A 12,863-nucleotide genomic window follows, 5' to 3' on the forward strand; every position below is an offset into this window, starting at 1 on the left:
CAGATATTTACAGAACAGAAGTAAAATGACAGTTATGAAGTAGCGACGAAAATAATGTTTTGGTTGGGGGTCAGCACAACATGAGGAACTGGATTAAGGGGTTGTGGCATTTGGAAGGGCGAGAAACACTGCTGTACACCTTTTAAATACTTCTATACACTCTTATGGCAACAAGAATTATTGACAACTGGAAAATAGACGGAGAAACCGTGGAGGCCGTGACAGACTTTGTATTTCTAGGTGCAAAGATGATGGCAGATGCAGGCTGTGGCCAGGAAATCAGAAGACGCTTCCTTCTTGGGAGGAGAGCAATGTCCAATCTCGATAAAATAGTAAAGAGTAGAGACATCAGACTGGCAACCAAGATCCATTGCCTAGTCAAAGCCATGGTCTTCCCTGTAGTAACCTACGGATGTGAGAGCTGGACCTTAGGGAAGGCTGAGCCAAGGAAGATCGATGCTTTTGAGCTGTGGTGCTGGAGGAAAGTGCTGAGAGTGCCTTGGACTGCGAGAAGATCCAACCAGTCCATCCTCCAGGAAAGAAAGCCCGGCTGCTCACTGGAGGGAAGGAGAGTAGAGGGAAAGGTGAAGTCCTTTGAATGCCACATCATGAGGAGACAGCAAAGCCTAGAGAAGACAATGATGCTGGGGAAAGTGGAAGGCAAAAGGAATAGGGACCGACCAAGGGCAAGATGGATGGATGGCATCCTTGAAGTGACTGGACTGACCTTGAGGGAGCTGGGGGTGGTAACGGCCGACAGGGAGCTCTGGCGTGGGCTGGTCCATGAGGTCACGAAGAGTCGGAGACGACTGAACGAATGAACAACAATACACTCTTATGGTTATGAAGTAGCGATGAAAATAATGTTTTGGTTGGGGGTCAGCACAACATGAGGAACTGGATTTAAGGCATTGCGACATTCGGAAAGGTGAGAACCACTGCCATTCACCTTAGAATACTTCTATATCCTCGTACCCTTTCTGTACGAAAACCAGTTTGCAAACCACTTAATAAACATCGCGGCGCTAAAATCTGCAATCCAAATCAGGAAACGTGCCCAATTTGCCAGCGATATTTGGGTACATCGTTCCACTTTGCAATTTCGCCCCCGAAGGGAAGCGAAAATATGTTCCCTCTTTGCTTCCAGAGCAAAACGGTTCTGTAAAATTAAAAAAAAGGAGGCCTGCGACAGACAGACAAGTGGATCAGAATTAATTAAAATCAATCCTGCTGGTGTTTTTCCAAGACCGGGAGGGAGACGGGGCAGTGTTGATTATCTTTTGCTGCTCCGAACGTGCAAAGGGAGGCTGGCTTTCTGCCTTTGATGAACTCTGAACGCAACCATGTTCTGCCGCATGAGGACTTTGGGACATATTCTCCAGCCTTTCCCCTCCAAAACAACCCAAATGCGGTCCCAAAACACGAGCACTTTGGGGCATTTCGTTTGTAATTCATTCCCATCCCCAGCCAGATGTTTTAAATATTCATACGGCAAGCATTTCGCTGTCGCGGCAGATCCGAATCCCCTCCGTCTTGTAACATTATTTGGCACGATACCCGAAATCCCAGTCCCCGAATCGTCTTCTCTTTTTGGGGGAGCAAAACGGAGACAAGCCAAACACAGCGTTTTGAGACAGCGTTTTAATGACACACGAAAGGAAGGAAATAAAAATTGAAGAGCCCGCCAGGGACAATGAAACCAAACCCAACTCCCCCGTAGACGACAAAACACCCCCCCCTCCCCGCGTATGAAAATAACTCTCGAGTCCTTCTTTTCTGTTGTTTGTACAAGGTCAGGGATATTTACAAGCCATGATTGGGGATTGTGGGGGGCAAAACCCGCTGGTCCCTTTAAGGCACAGCTTTGGGGAGGGAGACGTCTTGTGTGGATGCAAAAATGGAGAGATTTGGAGAGGTCCGAGGGGGGAAAGCGAAGAAGGAAAAGCACCAACCGAATCCAAGCTTAACGTTTTGTGTGCGGGTTCGGTCTTTCTAAAACCGAAAGCAAAATATAACTTTGTGGAGAAGAAGCCAATACCAAATGGGCCCTGTTGTTTTGGATTGCAAATGCTAGCCATTGCAATAGTAAACTTGCAACATGGAGGGAAATAGGAAGCAGTTTTCCTTGGTGCAAAATAGGATACATTGTTCCTTGGAGGAACTTAGGAAGCAATGCTCCTTGGTGCAAAATAGGATACATTGTCCCGTGATGGGAAACAGGAAGCAATGCTCCTTGGAGGAAAAAAGGGTTACACTTTGATGGGAAATAGGATACATTGCTCCTTGAAGGAACATAGGAAGCATTGCTCCTTGGTGCAAAATAATTACCTTGCTACTTGATGGGAAATACGAAGCATTGCTCCGTGGTGCAAAATAGGCACTTTGCTCCTTGATGGGAAATAGGAAGCATTGCTCCTTGGTGCAAAATATGTTTGCCATAGATGCAGGCGAAACGTCAGGAGAGAATGCCTCTAGAACATGGCCATATAACCCCCAAAACCCTACAACAACCCAAAAGCAGTGCTCCTTGGTGCAAAATAGGAAGCAATGCTCCTTGAGGGGAAATAGGAAGACTGGTTCTCTGATGCAAAATAGGAAGCATTGCTCCTAGGTGCAGAAGAGGATGCATTGCTCCTTGATGGGAAAAAGGAGGAATTGTTTCTTGGTGCAAAATAGGAAGCATTCCTTCTAGATGGGAATAGCAAGCATTGCTCCTTGGTGGGAATAGGAAGCATTGTTTCTTGGTGCAAAATAGGAAGCATCGCTCCTTGATGGGAATAGGAAACATTGCTCTTTGATGGGAAAGGAAGCAGTGCTCCTTGGTGCAAAAGAGGAAGCTCCTTGTTGGGAATAGGAAGCTTTCTTCCTTGATGGGAATAGGAAGCATTGCTCCTTGATGGAAATAGCAAGCATTCTTCCTTGAAGGGAATAGGAAGCATTCCCCTTTGATGGGAATAGGAAGCATTCTTCCTTGATGGGAATAGGAAACATTCCTCTTTGATGGGAACAGGAAGCATCGCTCCTTGGTGCAAAAGAGGATGCATTGCATCTTGGTGCAAAATAGAAAGCATTGCTCCTTGTTGGGATTTGCAAGCATTGCTCCTTGATGGGAATAGGAAGCATTGCTCTTTGATGGGAATAGCAAGCATTGCTCCATGGTGCAAAAGAGGATGCATTGCATCTTGGTGCAAAATAGAAAGCATTGCTCCTTGTTGGGATTTGCAAGCATTGCTCCTTGATGGGAATAGGAAGCATTGCTCTTTGATGGGAACAGGAAGCATTGCTCCATGGTGCAAAAGAGGATGCATTGCATCTTGGTGCAAAATAGAAAGCATTGCTCCTTGTTGGGATTTGCAAGCATTGCTCCTTGATGGGAATAGGAAGCATTGCTCTTTGATGGGAATAGCAAGCATTGCTCCATGGTGCAAAAGAGGATGCACTGCATCTTGGTGCAAAAGAGGAAAGCCCTCCTCCTTGATGGGAATAGGAAGCATAGCTCTTGATGGGATTTGCAAACATTGCTACTTGATGGGAATAGGAAGCATTCCTCTTTGATGGGAATAGGAAGCATTGCTCCTTGATGGAAATAAGAAACATTCCTCTTTGATGGGAACAGGAAGCATTGCTCCTTGGTGCAAAAGAGGATGCACTGCATCTTGGTGCAAAAGAGGAAAGCCTTGCTCCTTAGTGGGTAATAAGAAACCCATTGTCCAAATGGCCGAAGCAACCTTGGTTTGGGAAGAAAAGAAAGGCCAGCATCTCCACTGGGAGCCCAGTTGGTTCCTCCCAGCACCAGGCTGGGGAGATATAGCACCGGAATCAAAGCACCGACGCCAAAAGGGAGAGATGTAACCGGCATCGAAACCTGGAGTTCTACACGAAAGCAAGGCTGCACTGGTTCCTTTTATTTTTCCCCCCGACAAAGCTGCCCCGAAGCCCAGTTATACAGTCCTCTTAACATTGAAGAACAACCACCGCACGCACACGCACACACATACACACACACGTTTAAATCTTGTTAAGGCAGCAGCACAGACAAAACTTCTCGGAAGTCCAGGGAAGTCTTCAGTTCTTTAAAAATCAACATGAAAACCCCCGAATTCTGGGAGAGGGGGTCCCTCTTTCCAAGGGATGAGTAGTTGTTGCCTTTGGAAAGGTTCCCCAAACAGATTGCGAGCCCCGAAAAGGAGCCCATAAATTACGGAAGAAAGTTAAAATCTGTCTGTGAAAAACACCAAAACCAAACTCCCCTGTTTTCCCCGAATGGTATCTTGGAGAGGAGGACCCCTCTTCCCAAGGGATTGTTCTCTCGCAGCTCTCGACTTTGGAATAGTCCCCCAAAACAGCTCCTGGCCCCCCAAAAAGGAGTCCATTACATTATGGAAGAGGATCTTTGAAACAAACCAAACTTCCCTGTTTGCCCCGAATGGTTTCTGAGAGAGGAGTTCCCTCTCGCCAAAGGATTGATTGTTCTCGGGCAGCTCTTGCTTTTGGAAAGGTTCCCCTCCAAACGGTCCCAAACTCCGCTCGCAAGAGTCATTTTGGAGAGGGAGAAAAAGTCCTTTTCCTTTCTTTCCAGGCTCAAACGTAGACTGCCGTCTTTGAGATGATGGAGCCGTCGTGCTGGGACTCCATGTCGTCGTATTCGTAGCCGTGAAGGGCCGGACCCAGCCGCAGCATTGGCCCCAGCTGGTCCTCGTCCTCGAAGCGGTGGTGATGGTGGCCGGCGTAGCCGTACGGCGGCGGCCGCTGCTCCTCGCGCTCGTCCTCGTCGTCGTAGTCGTCCTCCTCGTCCTCGTCTCGCCTTCTCCCCGGAGCGGCTTTGAGCGGCCGGTCGAGCTCGGCGAAGTCCCTGGCGGGCGGAGGGGCCGTCCCGTTGCCGAAGACGCGGGTCTTGGGGTCGTAGGAGCCCTTGCCGCCCCGCTGCTCCCGTTGCCGCCGGCGCCGGCGGAGGAGGAAGACGGTGAGGATGGCCCCCAGGATGGCCACGGCCAGGAGGCCCCCCACGATGGACCCCGCCAAGGCTCCAGCGCCGCCGCTCTGCCTCCTCGCCGGCCGGTCTGAGTAAAGAAAGCAAGACGGAAGGAGGGTCACTCGGAGGATAAGGGCAGCACCGGGGAAGGGGCAGAGCGGCAGGCGGAGCCGGGGCGGGGCACACCTCGCGTAAGGAAGGAAGGAAGGAAGGAAGGAAGGAAGGGGGGGGTCTCCGTCATGGAGGAGACCCTGTTCGGGAAGGGTCCCAAAGGCCTTCCTTGCAGAGGTCTGCTTCTCGGCACTCAAGGTGCTTTAACGGGCCTGGCTCTCCTCCCAGGATGCAAAGGCCCACTACTCCAGGTTGGAAAGCAAACAGTAAACATTGCATCGTTGTTTCGTGGCACATTGGGGTGAAAAGCACACAGGCAACAGAAACTGGAAACACTACAGTTTGGTGACAGGTAACCCAACTTGAGCCACAAGCAGAGGCAGGTAAGACATACCATTACTACTACTAGTACTACTACTACTAGCCGTCCCCTGCCACGCCTTGCTGTGGCCCACATGGGGGTTCTGTGTGGGAGGTTTGGCCCAATTCTATCTTTGGTGGGGTTCAGAATGCTCTTTGATTGTAGGTGAACTATACATCCCAGCAACTACAACTCCCAAATATCAAGATTCTATTTTCCCCAAACTCCACAGCCCGAAAAACTCACACCAACCCAGTGATTCCAGCCATGAAAGCCTTTGACAACACACAAAACCAGGGATTGTTGCAAACCCAAGTGCAACAAAGGATAACACGTGGGAAGAGCTCAGAGTGGGACTCAAGATGGCTTGTGAGCTCATATGCGTTTTGAAATGTCTACATTTGCAATCATTTGCAAATCTGGCCCAGAGCCTGGAAAAGTTCCTCTTAGAATCAGTGCTTCTCCGCTGCGGAACGAACACAGTTTGGCCCCACTTGAACTGTGATGGACTCCTGGGAGATGTAGTTTGACGAGGTCTCGAGCCTCCTCTGCCCAAGAGGGATGGCACCTCCACAAACTACACCTCCGAGGATTCTAAAGTGGCGTCAAAGTGCATTCGTTTTGGGAACCGGACCCTCCAAAAAAAGGGGGAAATTTTCGCAAACTTTGTGCCACTTTACCCAAATGTTTGGCGCTTACCTCTCACGAAGATGACCTGTTCGGTGGCCACTTGCCCCACGCGGTTGGTGGCCTGGCAGATGAAGGTCGTGTTGACGGAGGCGTCCACGTTTTGCACCAGGAGGTTCCCGCCTTGCACCGTCACCGTCTTCGGAAGCGGACCGCTGGACCTGGAATGGGGCAACCAATGCAGAGGCGCCGTGAAGACCCCAAAGAGGAACCCAACTAAGCACAACGCAAGGTTATGGAGCCCTGAGAGTTGTAGCTTCCCAAAGACCTGATTGTTCTTCTGCCAAAGAGTGCCAACTAAGCACAGCTCAAGGTAATGGAGCCCTGAGAGTTGTAGTTTCCCCAAGACCTGGTTGTTCTTCTGCCAAAGAGTGCCAACGAAGCACAACTCAAGGTTATGGAGCCCTGAGAAGTGTAGTTTCCCCAGGACCTGATTGTTCCTTTGCCAAAGAGTGCCAACGAAGTACAACTCAAGGTTATGGAGCCCTGAGAGTTGTAGTGTTCTTCTGACAAAGAGTGCCATCATGAGGAGACAGCAAAGCCTAGAGAAGACAATTATGCTGGGGAAAGTGGAAGGCAACTCAAGGTTATGGAGCCCCAAGAGTTGTAGTTTCCCAAAGACCTGATTGTTCTTCTGCCAAAGAGTGCCAACTAAGCACAACTCAAGGTTATGGAGCCCTGAGAGTTGTGGTTTCCCAAAGACCTGATTGGTCTTCTTCCAAAGAATGCCAACAAAGCACAACTCAAGGTTATGGAGCCCCGAGAGTTGTAGTTTCCCAAAGGCCTGATTGTTCTTCTGCCAAAGAGTGCCAACTAAGCACAGCTCAAGGTTATGGAGCCCTGAGAGTTGTAGTTTCCCAAATTGGCAGAAGAACAATTCTTTGGCAGAAGAACAATCAGGTCTTTGGGAAACTACAACTCTCAGGGCTCCATAACCTTGAGTTTATGGAGCCCTGAGAGTTGTAGTTTCCCAATACCTGATGGTTCTTCTGCCAAAGAGTGCCAACTAAGCACAGGTCAAGGTTATGGAGCCCTGAGAGTTGTAGTTTCCCAAAGACCTGATTGTTCTTCTTCCAAAGAGTGCCAACTAAGCACAACTCAAGGTTATGGAGCCCTGAGAGTTGTAGTTTTCCAAAGACCTGATTGTTCTTCTGCCAAAGAGTGCCAACTAAGCACAACTCAAGGTTATGAAGCCCTGAGAGTTGTAGTTTTCCAAAGACCTGATTATTCTTCTGCCAAAAAGTGCCAACTAAGCACAGCTCAAGGTTATGGAGGCCTGAGAGTTGTAGTTTCCCAAAGACATGATTGTTCTTCTGCCAAAGAGTGCCAACTAAGCACAACTTTCCTCTCTGGCCCCGTTCTTCCCTCGCTTTGCCCGCAGCCAGTCAATTAAGGAGGATGTTTTGTTCTTTGCAGCCGGCAGAACCAGTTTGGTCTCATTCCGTGCTGAAAAGGGATCTGGATACAGAAAGAGCCATTCAACGCCCAGCTCAAGTCCTCTTGCACGACTGGCAACCTTATGAATTTCACAGTACTTTCTAAGGCAAGGATGACTACGAAATTGTGGGTTTTGCCATTTCCTCCCTCTGGGATTCCTTGGTGGTCTCTCATCCAAGTGCCAACCAAGGCAGACCCTGCTTAGCTTTCAAAGACAACACGTTTATGTGGCACCTGATACTTACGTGCTCCAGATGAACTCGGTGGGCATGGGGTTGCCATCAGCACGACAGGTCAGCATGGCCTCATTGCGACTCAGGTACCAATTGTCGTCATAACCCACAATGGACACCTCAGGGGGATCTAAGGGGAAAAACCACAAGAATATATCAATCCATCCACTCTATTGCTAATCCCCCCTTCCCCTGAATGATAGGATCTTAAGAGTTGGGAAGGACCACAAAGAACATCTAGTTCAACCCCTTGACCTACGAGGAGTTCACCTTTGGAGAAATGCCCATCCAATCTCTGCTTGAAGGCCTCCAAAGAAGCAGAGCCTACCACCATTTGAAGTGGTCCATATTCCAATTTCAAAGGTTTCCTACAGTCAAGATGTTCTTCCTAGTATGTAGATGGAATCTATATTCTTGCAATTTGAACTGGATTGGGTTCTAGTTTCCAGAGAAGCCAAAAAACAGCAGGATCCATCTTCTCCTTGATGTCCCTCAAGATACATCAAAATCTCTTCTTGATATTAAAAAGATGTCAAGATCTCTAGATCTCTTCGATGTTTCCCCAAGACACATCAAGATCTCTAGCCAAAAAAACAGCAGATTTCATCTTCTCCTTGATGTCCCTCAAGATACATCAAGATCTCTTCTTACAATTCAAAATATGTCAAGATCTCTAGATCGTCTCGATGTTTCCCCAAGGCACATCAAGATCTCTAGATCTCTTCTTGATGTTCCTAAAGATGTATCAAGATCTCTAGATCTCTTCTCTTTGGTGCCCATCTTGAGGGATGTCAAAGAGAAGAGACCTAGGAATCTTGATATCTCTAGAGGCGAGATCTAGAGATTGTTGTTTCTTTAGGAACATCAAGAAATGAGATGTTGATGTGTCTTGAGGGACATCAAGAAGAAAAGACTAAGACACATCAAGGTCTCTTTTCATGATGTTCCTAAAGAAACATCGATCTCTAGATCTCACCTTTTTGATACAACTCAAGATACATCAAGATCTCCAGATCTCTTCTCTTTGACATCCTTCAAGATACATCAGGTTCTAGATACATCAGGATCTCTTCTCCTTCACACCTCTCAAAATACATCAAGATGTCGAGATCAGTTCTGTTTGATGCCCATTCAAAATATATCTTGATTGCTTCTCCTTGACGTCCTTCAAGAGACATCAAGATCTCTAGACCTATAGATCTCTTCAGTGCCTTCAGTTATCTCTTCTCCTTAATGTCCTTCAAGACACATCAAGCTCTAGATCAGTGGTTCTCAACCTGTGGGTTCTCGGGTGTTTTGGCCAACAACTCCCAGAATCACAGCCTGTTTACCAGCTGTTAGGCCAAAACATCTGGGGACCCACAGGTTGAGAACCACTGCTCTAGATCTTTTCTCCTCAATGTTTCCCCAAGACACATCAAGGTCTCCTCCTTTATGTCACTCAAGATACATCAAGATCACAAGATCTCTTCTCTTTGACATCCTCCAAGATACATCAAGTTCTAGATCTCTTCTCTTTGATGTCCCTCAAGATAAATCAAGATCTCTACATCTGTTCTCTTTGATGCCCTTCAAGATCACAAGATCTCTTCCCCTTGGCACCCTCCAAAGTACATCTTCTCTTTGATGTCCCCCAAGGCACATCAAGATCTCTTCACCTTGAAGTCCTTCAAGATACATCAAGATCTCTGGATCTCTTCTCCATGATGACCTTTAGATTTCTTCCTGTCAAACCTCTCCACCATTTCTGAGACCTCTCCACCCCACCCCACCAAAAGGCGAACCCCAAGGACCACTCACATAGGATGGAGAGGGTGACGGGAAGGACCTCAGGTTGGGGCAGGGCCTTGTGCTCCACCACGCAGGTGATCCGCTGCCCGTTGGCCTCCTTGCTGGGCACCAGGCGGTAATGGCTGGTGACGGTGACGGTACCATCAGCGTTGGTGACCTCTGAGACGCTGGCATTGCCCCCGAGGCTGGACTGCCAGGTGATGCGGGCGGGGGGCTTGCCATGGGCGGAGGTGCAGGTGGCCACAGGCTGCTCCAGGCTGCTGACCTTCACCTCCTGGGCCTCAGCTGTGTTGGTGGGCTTGGCTACGGAGGGGACAAAGAGAGGGAGAAGTGAGTGTGCAAACTGAGAGTGCAAACAGACGTGGAATCGCAGTCCTTTTTGGGTGCCTCAACACTTTGCACTTGCAAGGAGAAAAGCAAGTCTCCCCGCAGGTAGAGCTCAAGCATGTAAAGGAGAAAGGACATATCTACAAGCATTCAAACAGAAATGCAAATCATCATCATATTCACAACTGTAGTCTCAGTGATTTGTATTTCAGACTGGTCTTCATCCTTATCCACCACCAAGTGCTGAGGTCTTGCGATACTACAGATCCCAGGATTCCATAGCATTGAGCCATGGTAGTTCAAGGCATTCATCCTACAGTGTAGATCCACCATAAGAAGTGATGGACCCTGCGTGCGCTCTTTGATGGACATATCACGCCATTGATTGACCAATGCAACAATGCACAATGGCAACACCAAAGTATGGAAATACACTGCAAAATTAATGCGGTTTGACGTGACTTTTAACCACAATGGAATGATGGGAGTTATAGTTTGGTGTGGTCCCAGCACTCTTTGCCAGGGAATCATAGAATCAAAGAGTTGGAAGAGACTCCTGGGCCATCATCCAGTCCAACCCCATTCTGCCAAGAAGCAGGAATATTGCATTCAAAGCACCCCTGACAGATGGCCATCCAGCCTCTGCTTCAAAGCTTCCAAAGAAGGAGCCTCCACCACACTCCGGGGCAGAGAGTTCCACTGCTGAACAGCTCTCACAGTCAGGAAGTTCTTCCTCGTGTTCAGATGGAATCTCCTCACTTGTAGTTTGAAGCCATTGTTCCATTGCGTCCTAGTCTCCAGGGAAGCAGAAAGGAAGCTTGCTCCCTCCTCCTCCCTGTGGCTTCCTCTCACATATTTATACATGGCTATCCTGTCTCCTCTCAGCCTTCTCTTCTTCAGGCTAAACATGCCCAGCTCTTTAAGCCGCTCCTCATAGGGCTTGTTCTCCAGACCCTTGATCATTTTAGTCGCTCTCCTCTGGACACATTCCAGCTTAGAGTCAATATCTCTCTTGAATTGTGGTGCCCAGAATTGGACACAATATTCCAGGTAAAGTGGTCTAACCAAAGCAGAATAGAGCATGGGGAGCATCACTTCCCTAGATCTAGACACTAGGCTCCTCTTGATGCAGGACCAAATCCCATTGGCCTTTTTTTGCTGCCACATCACATTGTTGGCTCATGTTTAACTTGTTGTCCACGAGGACTCCATGATCTTTTTCACACGTCCTGCTCTCAAGCCAGGCCTCATCGTCCCCCATTCTATCTCTTTGCATTTCGTTTTTCCTGCCAAAGTGGAGTCTCTTGCATTTGTCCCTGTTGAACTTCATTTTGTTAGTTTTGGCCCGTCATCTCTCTAATCTGTCAAGATCCCTTTGAATCCTGCTCCTGTCCTCTGGAGTATTGGCTATCCCTCTCAATTTGGTCATACAAGGATGAAGACCTTGCAAAACTGCAGTTGTTGTGTTGTTTTGTTGTTGTTAACTAATGCAGGAGGAAAGAGGTTCCAATATCCAACTCTGGAGTGCATGTATGCTGTGGAACGATTGCAGTTAATTGATTGACCCATGCAATGATGCATAATGACACGACTTTAATTGCCCTACTTCAGTGCTATCGAATTCAGGGAGATGTAGTTTTACAAGGCCAACAATCCCAACAGCAGCTCTCTGTGAAGTTATTCAAAGTACTAGGAAAATGGAGCTGAAATCTGGACTTTGCTGAGTGACTCCGTCTCCTTTTTCATTTGCTTCCTGGCAGCTTTGCAATCTTCACTCAGGTCAAAAATGTGACCCCAGTTTAAAAGCGAGCGGCACCAGTGTAAACACCATTAAAGCCTCAGAGTCCCTCCTGACCGATTCAAGGAGGAGGAAATCTTGCCAAAATCTTGCAGAGTGTTCCCTTTTGCCAAGGAGAATAGAGAGAGAGAGAGGCCGGTTCACAATCTCCGCAAATGGTTGGCGTTTCCAAACAAAGGTGCATCTGCACTGTAGAGTTAACTCACTTTGACGCCACTTTGTGGCTCCATGCTCTGGAATCTTAGGAGTATATCTTTTTCAAGGTGTCTCTCCAAGCTATAACTCCCAGGATCCCAGAGCATTGAGCCATAAGGTGGTGTCAAACTGCATTCATTCTACAGTGTAAACATACCCAAAACTGCATTATTTGGAGATGCACCCAAAGTGTTCCTAAACTGCATTCATTCTACAGTGTAAACATACCCAAAGTGTCCCTAAACTGCATTAGTTGGAGATGCACCCAAAGTGTCCCTAAACTGCATTCATTCTACGGTGTAGATGCACCCAAAGCACCACCAAATGGCATTCATTCACACCCAAAGTGTCCCTAAACCGAATCAATTGTACAGTATAGAAGATGCACTCAAACTGCATTAATTCTACATTGTAGCTGCACCCAAACTATCCTGAAACTGCATCAATTCTACAGTGTAGATGCATCCAAAGAGCCATCAAACTGCATTCATTCTACATTGTTGATACATCAAAAGTGTGTTAATTCTACAGTATAGATGCTCCCAAAGTGTCCCCAAGCTTCATCAATTCTACACTGTAGATGCACCCAAAGCGTCATCAAACTGCATTCATTCTATTGTATAGATGCACCGAACGTATCCTCAAACTGCATTGAATCTAGGTGCACTCACAGTGTCCTTAAACTGCATTCATTCTACAGTGTACATGCACACAAAGTGTCCCTAAATTGCATCAATTCTACAGTGTAGATGCACCCAAAGCGGCATCGAAAGTGTATTAATTCTACAGCATGGATGCACCCAAAGTATCCCCAAACTGCATCCAATCTAGATGCATCCAAATTGCCATCAAGCTACATTCATTCTACAGTGTAGATGCATCCAAAGTGTCCCCAAACTGCATTCAATCTAGGTGCATCAAAGTGTCTCCAAACTGCAACAATTTTCCAGT

The 12,863-nt window shown here is 47.6% G+C and overlaps 1 protein-coding gene across 2 annotated transcripts in view; it reads right to left on the bottom strand.

Moving 5' to 3' along the window:
- Positions 1-12,863, bottom strand: part of LOC132780564 (nectin-2) — a 140,579-nt gene that overhangs the window by 38,398 nt on the left and 89,318 nt on the right. Inside the window, exons 3-6 of one of the 2 annotated variants that reach the window (XM_067461544.1) lie at positions 9,602-9,895; positions 7,814-7,931; positions 6,144-6,292; positions 1,627-5,060 (exon numbers count right to left, since the gene is read on the bottom strand). In XM_067461544.1, the coding sequence (XP_067317645.1) occupies positions 4,582-5,060; positions 6,144-6,292; positions 7,814-7,931; positions 9,602-9,895 (1,040 nt within the window). In that variant the 3' untranslated portion in view covers positions 1,627-4,581. Of the gene's footprint in view, positions 1-1,626; positions 5,061-6,143; positions 6,293-7,813; positions 7,932-9,601; positions 9,896-12,863 lie in introns of those variants that run through there. The other variant, XM_067461543.1, reaches the window with a different exon arrangement.

This window comes from Anolis sagrei, chromosome Y (genome assembly GCF_037176765.1).
Source record: "Anolis sagrei isolate rAnoSag1 chromosome Y, rAnoSag1.mat, whole genome shotgun sequence".
Classification (NCBI taxonomy): Eukaryota; Metazoa; Chordata; class Lepidosauria; order Squamata; family Dactyloidae; genus Anolis; species Anolis sagrei.